Genomic DNA, 18,759 nt, shown 5'->3' on the forward strand with positions numbered 1-18,759 from the left:
GTTTTTAAAGATTTTATTTATTTATTCATGAGAGACGCACAGAGAGAGGCAGAGACAGGAGAGCCTGATGTGGGACTTGATCCCAGGGCCCCCGGATCATGCCCTGAGCTGAAGGCAAACGCTCAATCACTGAGCCACATAGGCACCCCATGAGTGGCTCTTTGAGACCTGTTTAGTAAATGGGAAAGTGCCTGGTTACTGCCTGAATGTTTTTCCATTTGTTTGCATCTGTACCCAGATGTAGTCTTGGTTTAGGGAATTTTAGGCATATATCAAAACAATAACTCAGTCCATAAATCCTAGAATACAGCAAATCTCAATGATCACCACATATGTGCAATACTGTTACAGGGACAAAGGAGCTAGGAAAGTGTTGGACTGGTGTGTCCTGAGTAAGGCACATCTTCCAGAATTCTTAGTCAGTCTTCTGCGCATTTTCCAGAAGCATATCCACCATGAGCTGTCATGGTATTTATGCCAAATCAGATTAGAAAAATGGAGAGTGATTTGCTATCATTATACATTAGAACTTTATTATAGAAAATTCCTGATGGACAAGAAAAGATGCTGAAATCTTGCAAGAAGAGGTTATTATTTTTATTCCAGGAAAAGGAAAACATTTCTTCTTAAAAGCTAAACCCCCAAATTCAAGAGATGTCTTTAAAAGGGTTTTAAAAATACATATAAAACTCAACATAAAATGTCATGAGTTTTAAGAGGTCAAATAAAAAAATTCTCATCTAATGTTCCCAGTAAAGACATTTTATTACAGTGTCAGAAATTCAATTTCACTAGGGATTTCATCTCTGAAAAGAAAATTGCAGACCAAACAAAATTAGGCAGTGCCAAATACTACCTGTGATTCCACAGATTTAATAAAGAAACTACAAAAGATGAACATGCTGAATGTCTACTATCTTATTCTCAGGTGATTTTTTTCTCTGTTTCCAGAAATATTGTTTATAACTCTCATCTGACCAAGCTGGTTGGGTACTTTTTAAATTGGTTTCAGAGGTAGAATTTAGTGATTCATCAGTTGCATGTCACACCCAGTGCTCATTACATCACGTGCCCTCCTTAATGCCCATCACCCAGCAACCCCACCCCCCCTCCCCTCTAGCAACCTTCTGGTTGTGTATATTAAAGCAGAAATAACACACTGGTGTTAGAAATAATTGTGAGACATTGACTCTAATCATTCATTACTAAATATGGTTAAATCTGTGAAGTTTGGGAGTGATTTTTTTTTTCTCCTTGGAATTAATATTTGGCAAAGATCATCCCACAGAAAGTACTGGGTATAGAAAACCCTGGATGATGGAAAGTTTTTCTATGGTTTGAGCTTGAGAATTCCCACTATTTCCACCTTCTACTGTTTTACTTTTTTTCCTCCCTCTCATAGGAAAAGTGGCTTCAGAATCTTATCTCCCTAAAGCTCCCTGTGGATGTTGTTCCTGATTCAATCAAAGCTTATATTACTGATCTGGGTAAGTAGCTAGAGAACCTTGGCCCAAAAGGAAAAAATAAGGCTGCCAAGGTATGGAGTTGGATGGGGCATGTGGTCCTATTTTTTTTTAATTGAACTATAATTGACATATAACATTGTATTAGTGTCAGGTGCACAAAATAAAATGATTCCACATTCATATATTGCAAAATGATCACCATCATTAAATCTAGTTAACATCCATCACCATATGTAGTTACAATTTTTTCTTTTTTTCCCTTGTGATGAAGACTTTGAAAATCTACTCTCTTGGTAACTTTCAAATATTCAATACAGTATTAGTAACTATAGCCACCATGCTGTACATTGCACCTTTATGACTTATTTATTTTATAACTGGATGCTTGTACCTTTTGACCTACTTTACCCCCTCCTTCCCCTTTTGGCAATGACCAGTCTGTTCTCTGTAGCTTGCTTTTGGTTTGTTTGTTTTTTACATCCTACATATAAATGAGATAATATGGGAAATGATTTCTTAAGAAATGATTTTCAATACTGCTCCATTAATAACATCATTTCCTTCACTTGTATTTTTTGTTGTTGTGCTAGAAACACATAGCATAAAATTTACCATTGTAACCATTTATAATTGTACACCGGTGTTAACTATATACATGTTGTTGGGCAACAGTTCCCTAGAATTTTTTTTCCTAGATCTTTTTTTATCTTGCAAAATGGAAACTATATCCACTGAAGAGCAACTAACCCACTCCCTCCAACCCTAGCCCCTGGAAGCCACCATTCTACTTGCTTTTTCTAAGGGAGTGAGTACTTTAGATACCTTATATCAAGTGGAATCATGTGATATTTGTCATTTTGTGACTGGCTTATTTCACTTAGCATAATGTCTTAAGGTTCATCCATGTTGTAGCATATGGCAGGATTTCCTTCCTTTTTAAGGCTGAACATGTTCCATAATATATATATATATAATATATGTATATATAATATATTATATTTATATATTATTATATTATATATAATATATTAATATATATTTAATATATATATACACATTTTTATATATACCATATTTTCTTTATCCATTCATGTGTCAATGGACATTTGGGTTGATTCTACCTTTCTGCTATTGTAAATAATGTTGCAATGAAAATGATGTGCAAAAACCTCAAAAAGAACCTGTTTTCAGTTCTTTTTTGATATATATCCAGAAATGGGATCTCTAGATCATATAATAGTTCTATTTTTAATTTTTAAGCGAACTTCCATACTGTTTTCCATAGCAGCTGCACCAAGAGTGTATAAGAGCTGAGGTGTCGCCCTTCTTGGGGGCTGAAGGCTTCCTGGGGAAGAGGATGAGCTTGGAGCGGTATTCCTTGAGCCGCTGCACATTGGCCTGCAGGGACTCCGTGGACTTGTTCCGCCACCGCGGGTCCACCGAGATGCCAATGGTCCGCGCCACCTTCTTGTGAATGCCGGCCACCCGGAGCTCCGCCAGGCTGAAGCCCCTGCTGGCCCGCACCTTCGTGTGGTACCTCACCGTGGGGCAGTGGACGATCGGCCGGATGGGCCCTGACGCAGGCCGCGGGGCGATGCGGCGGGCCTTGGCCTGGCGGGCCTTGCGTCTGCGGATTTTCCGCGCCCGCTGGTTGAACCATGTGGCCACGCACCGCTGCCAGTCCTTGTGGGAGTGGGGCTTGAGGATCGTGCCATTCCCGCTGGGCGCCATGGCGGCTACCTACGGGCCTGCGGGCACGGGGAGCGAGTCAGGGTCGGGGCTCCGGCCGGCCCCCTCGCCCCCAAAGCCGGGACCACGGCCCTCTCCTGTCGGCAGCGCGGGCCCGAAGCCCCTCTGCGGCAGGGCCTGGAGCAGCCCGACACCCATGGCAGCGGATGGCAGTCTTTTTTTTTTTTTTTTTGCACTTATGGAAATTTTATTCTAAGGATGGAGGGAATAAAGATAAATCAGTAAAATATATGATAAATTAATGTTCAGTACCAAGGGGAAAAAAAACAGAAGTAGAGTAGGAAGTCTATGAAAGAAGTAGAATTTTAAATTGAGTGGGTGGCCAGGAAAGGCCTCACTGAGAAGTGACGTTTGGATTTAAGTCCTGAAAGAGGTGAAGGAGCTTAGTCCTTTGGCTGAGGGAAAAGCTTTCCAGGCAGGAGAAACCCCAGGTTCACAAAGGCCTTGAGGTGAAACAGGACTCGAATAGTTGAGAAGACCGAGGAGGCCAGTCTGTCTGGAGGACACCGATGCAGAGTAGGGGAAATGAGATCATAGGTGACAGGAAGCTAGGTCATAAAGGACCTCAGAGGGAAGAGGGGAAGCCGTTGAAGGATTCTGCACGGAAGAGTGACACCCGACCGAGCAGGATCACACTGGCCATGGAGCTTCCCCACATCCTTGCCAACACTTGTTATTTTCATATTTTTTTTTAAAGTAGCTTTCCTAATGGATGTGAGCTGATAACTCATTGTGGTTTAATTTGCATTTCCCTGATGATTAATGATATCTCTTTTCATATGCTTCTTGTGCATTTGTATATCTTCTTTGAAGCAATGTCTATTTAAGTCATTTGTCTATTTTTAAATTGGACTTCATTGTTACTGTTGTTGAGTTGTAGATGTTCTTTATATATTCTGGATATCAACCTCTAATCGGGTATCTAGTTTGCAAATATTTTCTCCCATTCTGAAGGTTTCCTTTTTACTGTTAATTGTTTCTTTTGCTGCACCTCCTTCACTTATATTTCGATATACTTTCTTGAGTAGATGAGAAGTACATAAGAAAGTGATGAAGTAACAGTTAGGGAACTGGGTATTGCCTATGAGATATATTGCTCATCTATCAAGTGTATTCTGGCAGAAAGAATATTGGGATCTACTGATTTGGAATTGTAGGACATAATAATTGCCACTACATGCCTACCCATAGGCCTTCTATTTTCCTTTTCTGCCACCGATTATAAAAACTATAATTTTCACTCTTTCCTATGGCTCCTGATGGCATTCATCCATTCGTTCATTCATACACTCAAGAGATATTTATTAAGCATCTTTTAATGTTATAGGCACTGTTCAAGGTGCTTGAGATTTAATAGTGAATAAAACAGACAGAAATTCTTGCCCTCATAGAACTTATGTTCTATCAGTTAGAGTAAACAAGTGATAATGAAGAGTACTATAGAGAAAAATAAAGCAGCATAAGGGGATAGAGAATACTCGGGAGAGTTGCTATTTAGATAGATAGCTGGACATGGCTTCTCTGATAACCTAGCTTTTGAACATAGAACAGAGTAAGAGGAGTTAGCTGAATGATTGCTATGGTTTTGTAGCATCTAAGAAGAAAGCTGTACTTCTGTCATCTTTGTAGGAATAGGGCTGACAATAAGAACCCAAATACTTGAGTCTTCTGATTCAGACTTGCGCCTACACTGGATAGTGTTGAATACCCTTCCTTTGGTTCCTTTTCCTAGACCTCTTACAGATAATCCTCCTTCTGCTAACACATTCTTTCTTAATATATGTTAGAATCATTGCTTTGAAGGTGGCAGATGGCTATTGATCCAGGAAGACAGTCTCTGAGGGAGGAAAAAACTAGCTCATGTATCTGCATTCACAAGCAAACAAATATCTGAGACTTAGCCCTCTCCTCCTCTCCACACTCCCTTGAAGAAACATTTTGCCAGTTGTGACTAATTTACATTTTCAAAGGTCTTTATATTCTTTGCCTAAATAAGGGGAGGCTTATAATATTATTTGTCCCAAGCTTCTTACTGGAAATAGCACAGTGAAGTGACTTCCACAAATTTTCTGTGAGGTATTATTATTATTATTATTATTATTCTTGCTTATTCCCTGATACATTTCCCATTGATTCTATTGTCAATGTTGGGACTTACTGGACTGATTAATGTGCTCCTTTGCTTTCTCCTAATGCTATTTTCCTGCTCTTCCAGTGACAATTTATTTCTGGATCCATTCTTGTCTGTGGCATATTGCAATTGACTACTTATTCCTTGACTTTTTGATTTTCATCTGCTTCCAGGTCCTCTTAACCCTTTCTCAACTCAAGGTATCAAAATATCCCATTCTTTCATGGACTTACCTGATGATGCCATGATTTAGTTGGAAAATGTAATAATTGTCTGCTTTATGCTGTAGGAAAGGGAAACTTTTCCCTTAGTCCCTTCTTTAAGTTGACATAAAACAGATTAACAGGAGAAAAACAAAATTAATTTTGATTATATGGGAACCCCAAGATATGAGGCTCAAAAAAGTGACCAAAGCAACCACCTTTTATACTTTATAGACAAAGAAAAAATACATTTTTGAAGAATTGGCAAGATAAATAAGTTTTTGGCTTGTTGCAGTGAATTAGTGAGGAAATAACAAGGTTTTTTTACACAGCCTTCTTGGCCTTGAATTCCTTATCTCTGGTGATAAGGATGCCTTTTACCCTCCTCGTATAAGGAAGATAACTTCACTTGGAAATTTATTTCCTGCTTTGAGGCAGACAAAGGAGGGTCAGAATATCTTTCTTGCACTGGTTTCTCAAGTAACTTTAATTCAAAACAATTAGTATGCCCAAGTGGTATATTTTGGGGTGGCATATTCCAGTCTCCCTTAGTGTTGCTCTTGAAACTTCCCAGAGAAGTTTCACTGTCTAGACATTGAGTTGGTAGATTGCTCCTTATTACTGAGTCAGTCTCTTCTTCCTGACAATAATAGGTCAACTCATTTAAATTCATATAGGATGTAGTAAAAAAAAAAAATAAATAAATAAATAAATAAATAAATAAATTCATATAGGATGTAGTAATGCAAGTGGGCTCTCTAAGTTAGGCCTATATTGTACAAATAATCAGGCACAAATAAGAGGCATTTCTATGGAGACAAAAGAATAACAATGGTTAATGATTAGGGCAGACTATGATTCTAATTTCTGAGTTCTGAAGGCAGCCAGTCGAAGAGATTTCTAGATGTACAGCTAGAAGCTTTATTTATTTATTTATTTATTTATTTATCTATTTATTTATTATTGGAGTTCGATTTGCCAACATATAGTATAACACCTAGTGCTCACCCATCAAGTGCCCCCCTCAGTGCCTGTCACCCAGTCACCCCAACCCCCCGCCCACCTCCCCTTCCACTACCCCTTGATCATTTCCCAGAGTTAGGAGTCTCTCATGTTCTGTCACCCTCTCTGATATTTCCCACTCATTTTCTCTCCTTTCCCCTTTATTCCCTTTCACTATTTTTTATATTCCTCAAATGAATGAGACCATATAATGTTTGTCCTTCTCAGATTGACTTACTTCACTTGCCATCAGGGAAATACAAATCAAAACAATAATGAGATACCACCTCACACCAGTGAGAATGGTAAAAATTAACAAGACAGGAAACAACAAATGTTGGAGAGGATGTGGAAAAAGGGGAACCCTCTTGCACTGTTGGTGGGAATGTGAACTGGTACAGCCACTCTGGAAAACTGTGTGGAGGTTCCTCAAAGAGTTAAAAATAGAAGCATTTTTAGATAGATCAAGGGCAGGAAGAGGCAATCTGACAGGTTTTCTTGGTTTGTAGTGTGAATGTCTCAGGTGACCTTCCTGAGTGGCTACATAGCCATAGGTATGATGTTTGTCCATATATGAGCTGTTGCTGTGATTTCTCTGAGGTTTCTATCAAGTAGTCCCACTTTAGCTTGTGTGGCTTCTGGAAAGGGCCAGTTTTAGTTCTCAGTGATTCCAAATCAGAAAAGTCAAAGAACACTGGAAACATTCCTTTGGGAGTTATAGCCAAATGTTGGAGAAACTAAAAGAACTCAGAATCCAGTTAGTTTATGGTAGAAAACAAAACCAAATCATTCCCCGTGTCTATCAATGATAACTGCAATAAGACTAATTTGTTTGCAAATTCAGTATAGGTTTAATAAACTTGGCTTGATTGTTTATACAAGTGCAACATGAATAGTAAATGACCATGTAGGCTCTTTTAAATCTGCTTTGTGGGAACATTTCATAAGATTGAACTCAGATTGAACTCTTAAAGCCTCTTGAGGCTAGAAGGCAAACCAAGGACTCACCATCTCACTTCAGCTACAATTCCTATTTATATATATGTATATGTCAATTCCTCTCTTCTTGAGATGCCTTAAATATCCTGAGGTTCCTTTGCCTGCCAGGAAATGACCTTCCTTACTCACCTGGGAACCCTATAAGCAAGGTACTAGGCTGATTTTTTCAAAGGACTTTATTGGATCCATAAAACAACCTTAGTTCCTTAATGCTGTCTGGCCATATCTGAGTTTAGATACACCTCTCTCAGATATGACATTCCAGTCAAAGCATTAGCTATATAACTAATGTTTCCAGTTGTGCTCATTATGAGAACAGATTCTCACTAAAATTATGCAAATAACTATTTTGCCATAAAAATAAGAATACCCACCAAGAGTTTTCAAATTCTAGAGGCATGAGGTAGGAGGAAAAAAGTAGTTATTTCAATTCTGCATACAAAGGTATAATTTACCAAATTGTTGTAAATTATAGATAGCTGAAGAGAAAAGGTTAAAAACCTTTTCTTATATCTGGAAAAAGGAAACATTTTTAAAAAGCAATGTTTCAAACAAAGTCATAAAATTATAATCTTCATCCTTAGTTCATTTAGTCCAATATAATTAATAGTTTTCTAATTAAATCTAGTTTCCCTACTAGTTCTGGAAGTTCTTACCCAGTTCAATTTGAAGATCTTAAAGTTATCAGAAACCTGTATTCTGGAGTACTTCTCAAAGTCCTTTCCATTAATCTCTCTGAAGATGAAGCAGTTTTGTAGGAACACTTTTGCAAAAGCATCAAAATAAAACAAAAACTGTCTGTAAGGAGCATGTGGGTAGCTCAGTGAGTTAAGCATCTACCTTCGGCTTAGGTCGTGATCTTGGAGTCCTGGGATTGAGCCCCACATGGAGCTCCTTGCTCAGCAGGGGAGGCTACTTCTCCCTCTGCTCCTCACCCCACTTGTGCTCTCTCTCTCAAATAAATAAATAAAATCTTTAAAAAAACCTGTAAATGATATAAGAAAAATGACACAGCGAAAGATCTAATTAGAGTTCATTACAATACAACTGACAAGAAAGTTTAGTTATTTCTGTGACACACATTTCAAGATAATAACTAGAATTATAGGGCAGCCCAGGTGGCTCAACAGTTTAGCGCTGCCTTCCGCTCAGGATGTGATCCTGGAGACCCAGGATCGAGTCCCACGTCGGGCTCCCTGCATGGAGCCTGCTTCTCCCTCTGCCTGTGTCTCTGCCTCTCTCTCTCTCTCTCTTTCTGTGTCTCTCATGAATAAATAAATAATAAACAAAGTCTTTAAAAAATAACTAGAATTATAAATAATAACGTTATACTAGGACATCTGCTTTCTAGGAATTTCATACAATTTCTGGAACATTTATGACATATACCTATATGAATACAACATAAAGTAGGCTTAGTATTACTTCTTACTTGACAATGATTCCCATGTAATTTAACATATCAGATATGATTAATTAGTTTAACATCTCCTTTTTTTTATAAGGAGAGAGAACAAATCTTTTGAGATGGTCTAAGGGTTTTCTGAAAAATCCCAAAGTTAGAATTTGATTTTAAGGGGATCCCTGGGTGGCGCAGCAGTTTGGCGCCTGCCTTTGGCCCAGGGCGTGATCCTGGAGACCCGGGATCGAATCCCACATCAGGCTCCCGGTGCATGGAGCCTGCTTCTCCCTCCGCCTGTGTCTCTGCCTCTCTCTCTCTCTCTGTGACTATCGTAAATAAATAAAAAATTAAAAAAAAATTAAAAAAAAAAGAATTTGATTTTAAGAAGTCTATCAAAAATATTAAAAAGGTTTTTATTTTTTTAAAGATTTATTTATTTATTTATTCAGAGAGAGCAAAAGAGAGGCAGAGACACAGGCAGAGAGAGAAGCAGGCTCCATGCAGGGAGCCCAACATGGGACTTGATCCCGGGTCTCCAGGATCACACCCCGGGCTGCAGGCGGCACTAAACCACTGCGCCACTGGGGCTGCCCTAAAAAGGTTTTTAAAACACTATTAGACAGGATCAGAGGTCACTATGAAACAATACTAATTTGTTTATTTAACCTAAGTGACAAAGACTTTGCAGGCAAACACAGAAAGTTACATAATTTTAAAAGACCTTATCTCTTTTAATTAAAAAAAAAAACCCTCAGTTTTCCTTAGTAATCAAAGACCTAACAAAGACAACATGAAACACAGGAAATTATTTTGATGAAACACAGAAACTTTGTTTTCTAGGTAGATTATTTAAAAGGTAAAGAAAAGTCTTTCACAATCTCTTATCAGGAGCAGATCAATAGTCTAAGAAAACTTTGTCCTTTTAGCAAATGAAGAAAATTAAGTTCCAGTTTTACATAAGTACACTATTGATATTAAAGCTTATTTAAAAACTCTTATATAACAGTTCAATATTAGTCATCTTGATTACACAAGGTAAAATCCCACTTTCCTCTCTCCCCAAATTTCTATGTCTATAGTTTGCCCTTTATTTTCTCCTTTTTCATTCTGAAATACCCAGCTTTACTTTAAGACAACATTTACTTTCTTCTCCCTTAAAAATACATCTCCATACCTCATAACCCTTTCTTAGCCAAAAATGCATCCTACTTTCCTTGTATACAGAATTTTCCCCTTGTTTCTAGTAGTTTTACATGAAATATATTAGAAACTTTTATCCCCTGGAAATCTTAATTTCTAGTGAAAACTAAGTAAGCAATTGTGAACTGTTATACCAACATTGTTTAGATTGGAGAACTTCATAATGTATTTCATTTTTTCTAGAAGCTTATGCTTTCTCTCAGTATAATTTTTAAAAATAGGGCACCAGATATGTTTACTGGCAGATCCAAATATCTTTAGTTTCTCTGTAATAAAAAGCCAAAATGGGATAAACTTATGTTCAATAACCAGTGTTTCTATACTTTATCTTATTTGAAAATGACCTAGATAATTAATGAATTCCCATCATTTGCCTTAACTTAGAAAACTCTGAGGGTGTGTGTTCCCAAAGTGATTTGGGAAACTAAGTAAATGTATAAAGCAATCACTGCTAAAAAGTTCCCCTAAAAACGTTATCCTATTTCCATCTATTCTATTCACTTGCTCTTAACAATTATACGTAGAGCACACATGAAAATTTAATGAAACATTAAAGAAGTTGGTCATTCTTTTGTTATATTTCCTGCTGACAAATTTTGTAACAGAGATAACATGATCTTATTTGACTTAATGCTGATAACTCTAAAGACATGCCTGTGTTAATTAAAACCAACAAACTTAAACTAGATTTCATTTACTGAAAATTATTCTAGATCATATAAACTTGAAAACCATTTGGGTTAGTTTCTATTATATTTCTGAGATTTGGAAATACTTGATTTGATAAGCACTTATTTGTCTTTAAGCTACTAATATAAAACTTGTTACAAATTAATTTTGGTAATACCATCTGGAGGTAGAAAATACCATATATATATTACTATATATATGATATGAATAGTATACACAAACAAGCCCTATAGTTTCCATTCTAAAACTTTAGCCATGAAGTGGGTACAATACAAAACCTGCTAGTTTATAAATTATTGTGTCTCTGGCAGATGGAACAAGGTAAAGTTACCTGCTTATATGGTTAAAGTTTTTTCACTCGTCTTTTTGGCAAAGACTTTTAAGATTTTTATTTGTCCTTAACAAATAACCTTACGGAGGTTTGGACTAGATTTGGGCAAGGGAGCCTTTACAGAAATTTGTGTAAGCCTCTTTAAAAAGCCTCTTTCTCCATTTTTTCCTTCAGTTTCAGGTGAATGTGGGCAGTTTTAGTTACCCCCTGGGGTGTTTACATTTCAAAGACCTGGTGAGATTCACATCTTCAAGGACAGAGAAAGAATCAAAGTTTTGCCTTCAAGTTTTGGGATATATTTATCTATGATCCAAAGTTTAAGGAATTACTATTAAAAATTTTCCTTCTAGGGATCCCTGGGTGGCGCAGCGGTTTAGCGCCTGCCTTTGGCCCAGGGCGCGATCCTGGAGACTCAGAATTGAATCCTGCATCGGGCTCCCGGTGCATGGAGCCTGCTTCTCCCTCTGCCTATGTCTCTGCCTCTCTCTCTCTGTGTGTGACTATCATAAATAAAAAAAAAATTTTTTTCCTTCTATTTCTTAAGTGTGGAACAATTGCACTTCTAACGTGCTGATTTTTACAATATCCGGAGGCAAATAAGAAAGAGGCTGAGTGGACTTTAAGTAGCTCTGAGGGAGGGTCTTGCTTGTGTTTCTCTAAAGATTCAAGTTACACATCAAGAGTTGTTGATTTGCACTCTTTTTTTCCTCTTGTATTCCTGTAAACTATCTTCCAAGAATTGGATAGCTGTTTCCATTATAACACTTAGAGCCTTACTAGTTTGCCCAACCACATTATTTTGTTATTTTATTTTATTTTATTTTATTTTATTTTATTTTATTTTATTTTATTATGAGAAACACAGAAAGAGAGGCAGAGACACAGGCAGAGGCAGAAGCAGGCTCCCCGTGGGGAACCCGATACGGGAACTCCATCCCAGGACCCCCGGATCACACCTTGAGCGGAAGGTAGACACTCAACCACTGAGCCACTCAGGTGTCCCAACCACATTATTTTTAATTTGCCTTTTATGTCAGGGAGAAAATGTCCTACTAAGGTAGAAATTAAAAGATTTCTATGTTCTGGAGCTTCAGGTTTTAGTACAGTGTGCCTTTGAGAAGTCTGTATAAAGCATTCAATCAAGGTCTTTGGATGCTCTCCTTTTTGAGTGCACAATTCAACCTTGGGTTAACTACCCTTAGGGAGGAAAGCCTCTACTGTTGCTTCTATCAGCCCTGAACTTTGGCTTCCAGCTGATCTTTTTCCCGATTATTTGTAGGAGGGCATGGAGGGTGGGGGGAATTCTGGTCCTCTGTGTCCTTTGTGAGAGGGATTTTTCTCTAGGGATCTATCTGGCTTATCTGTTACCTCCACTATAATAATGGGTGGGAAGATTCTCATTCAGCAGCCAGCAAAAGTCTCCGGAAGTTGGTTTGTGAATGGCCACTAGTCTTTCTAATTTCTCTCTAAATTTGGTGGGATCCTCTGAATGTGGAGGTCAAGGGGTTTTATGATTTAAAAGGTCTGTAACTGTCCAGGGACCATGAATTCTTTGTGGTGGGCGAGGGGGGTATCCAAGATCCCGCCCTAAACAAATTGCATCGAAAGACTTGCAGTTGACCAAGCAAAGTGAGCCTTACTTCAGTCCTAGGGGCTTCTGCTGAATTGAATTCCTGGTTTTTCATCATTTACATGAGTAACTTGTATACTCTGGGGCTGGGGTACAAGCTGGAGTAAGTTCTGTAGGAGTAAATTGAAACAAATCTCTGCAAATCTTGTAGGGAAGAGGAAGCTAAAACAGGCAGTTGGGTGTTTAACGGATTTTTTCTGAGCAAGGTGGGGGGTTTGGGGGTAACAAGAACTATTGAGGACATAGGCTAGATTAAAAAAAATTTTTTAAAGATTTTATTTAAGTACTTGAGAGGGGGAGACAGAGAGAAAGAACAAGTAGCAGGATGGGCAGAGGGAGTAACAGACTCCCCACTGACCAGGGAGCCCAATGTGGATCCCTGGACCCCAGGATCATGACCTGAGTTGAAGGCAGACGCTTAGCCAACTGAGACCCCCAGGTGCCCCAGATGGCCCTGGATTTTAAGCAGGGGAATTTATGTTCAATGTGGGCTTGTTGTTCTAAGTTTATTTTCTATTCTTTTATATTATTGAGAGAGCACCTAAGGCCAAAGAACCTAGGAGTAAGGAAGGGAAAAGTCTTTCTCCTTTATAGTTTCAGTGGCCAATGTGGTGGAGCTCTCCACTGGCTGGATATTGCTCATCTGGGGGCTGCTGCAGCTGAGAGATCCTGGGACCTCTAACAAGTGCTGGCAGAAGACAAAAATTCTTACCACATCAGCCTCTCAGATCTCCACCTGCGGCATCTGTTGGAGGCAAGAGTGGTGAGACCACTTTCTCCTCTTTCTAAATTTAGATTAGTAGGAGAAAATATTTGTGTGAACTAGCTCCTTGGGTAGAGCGACTCTGGGAAAGATTTGTTATGAGTACTCTTGCTTTCTATTGATTCTATCCCTCCCAGAGATGGTCATTATTTTCCTTTGTCTCTGTCTTTTGTGTCACTTGCCACATGGGAGAAAACCATAGGGTAGGACAAGAAACATAGGCCCTATAAACCTGCCATTCAAGCTGGCCTCACAGACTAGTGAATCTAAGGTTCTTTGGCTGGTCCAATACTTATATCGGCATAAGACAGGTTAACAGGAGAAAAATAAATGGAACTTTGTATGGGAGCCCTGTATGGGAACGCAGAAAAGTATAGAACTCGAAGAAGTGACTGAAGCAGCCAGCGTTTATGCATTTTAGAAAAGCAACAATAAATTTCTGAAGAATTGACAAGTCAAAGAAGTTTGGGCTTGAGGTAGTGAATTAGTGAGGAACTAACAAAGTTTATTTACATAGCCTTCTAGGCCTTGAATCCCCTATCTCTGGTGATAAGGATATTGTCTAACTTCTCACTATAGGGAGGATATCTTCTCATGGGAGATTTATTACCTGCTTTTAGGAGAACAAATAAGAATCAGAGTGTCCTTCCTGCAATGACTGTTTCTCAAGTACCTTTAATTCAAAATAATATGGGAAGTGCTGTATTTTGGGGTGGCCCATTCTGCTCTCCCTCAGTGACTTCTTCAGAAACTAGCTACCTGCTGTAGACCTATAAATCATGGAAGCTCTATTTATTTTCTTTTTCTTTGCACATCCCACTGCAATAATAGGTCCCATATGCATACTTCCTGCTGTGTCAAGAAATACTTCCTCCTACTGGTCATAAAACCACCTTGTTTAAGTTGCAAGGAGTGTTCCCTAGATCTAGTGTTAATATGTGTCTAATGACGTCAAGTTCCTAGTTTTTATCCTTGTTTACATTAACTTTGTACTGCCACCACTCAAACTCTTTTCTGTTGCCGCAGACACCACTGATGTCTTAGGTCACGAGGGGTCATCAGGGGAAAGTTTTTTCTATGTCCCCAAATGATTCCACCTAATTTAGCCTCCAAATCCCTAGCCATGTTTTCAAAGATCTCTACAATAGAATCCCCATCTATTCTCTGAGCTCATGTTCTCTTACTCCTTTGCATGTGTACCTTTTCTCCCCAGCCAAACAGGATTATTTGCTCTTCTTCAGTCATGCCCCATTTATTTTTGAACCACAAGCCTTGGCCATTCTCTTTTCCTGGAGCACCTACCACCCATTAAATTTTGATTGTTGGAAAACTACTGATCTTCCAAGCTTTGCTCAAAGCTCTAGAGGAGATGCTGATTTGAATCCCTGGCAAACATTCTCCCTTATTCTTTACCAGGAAGCTTCGGCTCCAACCTAGATGGTCTGTTCATCTTCTCACAACCCTCCAATGCATGTATCTGCTGCTACAACTTTGTTCATGATATTTTCTGTGCTGGAATTTTGTGGCAAGGACTAAAGAGAGCCTGTCAACTGTTATGGATCAAAGAAAAGGGAGTTGCTTGGGCATTCAGTAGAAACTTGTAGTCAGGACGGTTAGGAAAGCATTCCAATTGATCTTGAAGTATGGATAACATTTTAATAGGCAGGTATGGATAGAGTCCTTTGCGAGAGGGGACTACATGGAACCTAGCACAATGCCTTGTATAGAAGATACTTAATACGTATTTGTTGAATGAATAATACGTGAATACATGAAGGGTGACAGGGTCACTGCTGACCTGTACCTCTGTCAGTGTGATTGAGTTGATCATATTGGTTCTCTTTCTCTTAGAAGAGATTTGGAACAGCCTAAGAGTATTAGGTGCCTCAAGGGAGAAGAGGCCCTGAAAATAGTGGTATGTGAATGGAAGGCAAAGGTTTCCCACCTCATAATTTTCTGAAACCTGGTCCAGGTGAGATAATGACTTGAGGATCTGTGATGGCAGTTCAAGTGCAAGCAGCACAATTTTAGGCTGATAGGCCTCACCTCAGTTGAGGTCTTTACCTCCTAAGGAAGGCCTCACTCTTGGAGGACTCCACTCATTTGCACCTAGTTCTGAGAATCACTTTTAAACTTTAAATACGAGCTGAGGTTGGAATGGGACTCCCAGTTTTGAGCTGAGGTTAAGTTTACTGTAGGAACTCTGGATATAGTCTTCATAATGAAACTATAAAGTTCTCTTGTGAGTCCTGAATGAAGAAGTTCCAAAATGGGCAAGTAGAAAAAAAGAACTACAATGAGAATATCATGTCACACCTGTTAGAATGGCTTTCCTCAAGAAGACAAGAGATAACAAGTGTTGATGAGGATGTGGAGATAGGAGACCCCTTGTATACTGTTGGTGGCAATGGAAATTGAAGCCACTATGGAAAACAATATGGAGATTCCTCAAAAAATTAAAAATAGAACTACCATATGATCCAGCAGCCCTACTTCTAGGTATATATTTGAAGGAAATGAAAACATTATTTTGAGAGTTATCTGCACCCCTGTGTTCATTGCATCATTATTTACAATAGTGAAGACATGGAAAACCTAAGTATTCATCGTTGGATAAGTGGATAAGGAAAATGTGATACACACACACAGAGAGACACAATGGAATACAATTCAGCTATAAAAAAGAGGGAAATCTTTCTATTTGTGACAACATGGATGGACCTCGAGGGCGTAATGCTAAGTGCAACAAGTCAGACAGAAAAAGACAAATACCGTATGCTCTCACTTATATGCAGAATCTAAAAAAGCTTAACTCATAGAAATAGAAAGTAGCATGGTGGTTGCCAGGGGCTGGGGGGGTGGCGAAATGGGGAGATGTTGGTCAAAGGGCACAAACTTTCTGTTATAAGATGAACAAGTGGGCAGCCTGGGTGGCTCGACGGTTTGGCACTGCCTTGGGCCCAGGGCTCCCTGCGTGGAGCCTGCTTCTCCCTCTGCCTGTGTCTCTGCCTCTCTCTCTCACTGTGTCTCTCATGAATAAATAAATAAAATCTTTAAAAAATTAAAAAAAATAAGATGAACAAGTTCTGTGGATCTAATGTACAACATGGTGACTCTAGTTAATAGTATTGCATCATATACTGGAAAGTTGTTAAGAGAGTAGATCTTAAATGTTATCACCAACAAAAATGGTCATTACATAAGGGGATGGAAGTGTTAACTAACCTTACTTTGGTAATCCTTTCCCATTAAGTATGTGTATCAAATCATCACATTGAACACCTTAAATTGCATCTGTACTATGTCTCTAATATCTCAATAACGCTGGAAAAATTAATTTTTTTAATTTAAGAAAAGGAAAATGTAATTGTCCAGTAAACATGAAAATATGCTCCACCATACTGCTAAGAAAACAAAAAACCAAAAACCATGTGATGGCACCTGGGTAGCTCAGTTGATTAAGCATCTGCCCTCAGCTCAGGTCATGATCTCGGGGTCCTAAGATCTGCCCTGTTTCACCTTGAGACCCCTGCTCAGTGGGGAGTCTGCTTCTCCCTTTCCCTCTGCCCTGTCCCCCTGCTTGTTGTCTCTTTCTCTTGTTCTCACTCTATCTCAACTAAATAAAATCTTGTTAAAAAAACGCACAAAATAAAACCTTAGAAAGAAACTACTTAGAATTAACAGAAACGCAAAAAATCAATAAAATATCTGATAATGCCAAAGGCTGGTAAGGATGTGAGGAATAGGGAATACCTGCCAAAGTGTAGATAGGCATAGCCTATTCAGAGACTAATTAGGAGCAACACTTAATGAAACTCAAATTGCATACAACTGATTGCCAGCAAGTATGAGTATTATAGTGTTTCAAGGTATATACCCAAGATAGGCTCTTATCCATGCATCCAAGGAAGCATGTACAATGATGTTTATTTTGTTATTCATTCGACATATATGTATTGAGTGCTTGCTATATACTTGGCACGGTTCTGTGTACTGGGATTCTATCATTGAACAAAGCAGACAAAAACCCCTGTTCTCATGGTGTTTACATTCTAGCAGAGGGAAGCAGTGCATGTCATATAGAAAAATCAAAGTTGCCTAAATGGCCGTCAGTAGAAAATGAAATATAAGGAAAAATAATCTGCTTTTTCCCCAGCAATAGAATATCATAAAATAGTTAATACATGATGGAGCTCTATGTTTCTCATTACTTTGTATGAGAAAAGTAGGTAGCAGAATATATTGTATAAACCATTTATGTAAATGTTTTAAAACAAGAACCTGTTGGATACCTTTTGTAAATACCTGTGTATGCAGATAAATGTATTATAATCAAAAAGCAAAGGAAGGCCACCAACTAAACTCTTGTTGCTGGTTGCCCCTAGAGAGTGCATATGTGTGGATGGAGGGAGTGAAATAGAATTTGGGATGAGGACAAAGAGCTTCAATTTCACTGGCGATGCTTGATTTATTTTATTTAAAAACAGAAGGCCAAAATGACAAAAATGTTAGTAATTTCCTATTGTAGGTAGCCAGTTTCCTGTTTTTGTTAAATTTTCCCCCTGCACTTATCCATTCTATTAATTTCTCAAGAAAAAAGGAAAAAGTAATTAAAATAAGTCAATGGATAATAAATACCAAATTAATGATATGCCATTTTCTCCATTCCTCTCTACCTTTTCCCTCTTTCCTTCTTTCTTCCCTTCCTTTCTTCCTTTCTTCCTCTTAGTAACACCAACACAGCATACCAGATCCAACTCTTTTTCGTGGTGACCTTGACACCTGCCCATATTTCAGCTCAATTGTTCAGAGTAACTGCAACATGAATGCCTATCATCACAAATAAAATTACACTCAGACCTACCAATTCATAGCTACAGATGGGAATTATATCATCATTTTTGCTTATCTCAGCTTTTCTTCCCCAATAATGTACATCCAGTCATGATCAGAGACAATGCCCAGTTTATAGCAAGGAATCAAGTTAAGAGGCTTTATATTATGAACTTATAGGAAGTATTAAATTGTCAATGCGATGTATATGTGTTGATCATTTAGTAGTGCCTACGATGATAAATATTTTTATTTTACTTTGGATGTGTAGATACATGAAATTGCACAAAAGTGTATTACTTCATCACGAATTCAACACAGAATGAGGGAGAGATAGAAGGAGAGGGAGATGGGTGAAGG

The 18,759-nt window shown here is 38.5% G+C and overlaps 1 protein-coding gene across 1 annotated transcript; it reads right to left on the bottom strand.

The window, feature by feature from the left end:
- Positions 1-766: 766 nt before the first annotated feature.
- Positions 767-3,197, bottom strand: LOC121482629 (60S ribosomal protein L13-like). Its single transcript, XM_041740472.1, has 2 exons — positions 2,740-3,197; positions 767-806 (listed from the first exon to the last, which is right to left on the bottom strand). Exons 1-2 carry the CDS (start codon positions 3,195-3,197, stop codon positions 767-769), a joined length of 498 nt encoding a protein of 165 aa, XP_041596406.1.
- Positions 3,198-18,759: the final 15,562 nt, after the last annotated feature.

This window comes from Vulpes lagopus, chromosome X (assembly GCF_018345385.1).
Source record: "Vulpes lagopus strain Blue_001 chromosome X, ASM1834538v1, whole genome shotgun sequence".
Taxonomy (NCBI): domain Eukaryota; kingdom Metazoa; phylum Chordata; class Mammalia; order Carnivora; family Canidae; genus Vulpes; species Vulpes lagopus.

Excerpts from the sequence above, each read along its gene's own strand:
- LOC121482629 (XM_041740472.1), bottom strand. The coding sequence starts at position 3,197 with ATGGCGCCCAGCGGGAATGGCACGATCCTCAAGCCCCACTCCCACAAG. Across the intron at positions 807-2,739 it reads TGCAGCTGCTATGGAAAACA|AGATGAAATCCCTAGTGAAA; the intron begins GTATGGAAGTTC and ends TTTTCTTTTCAG.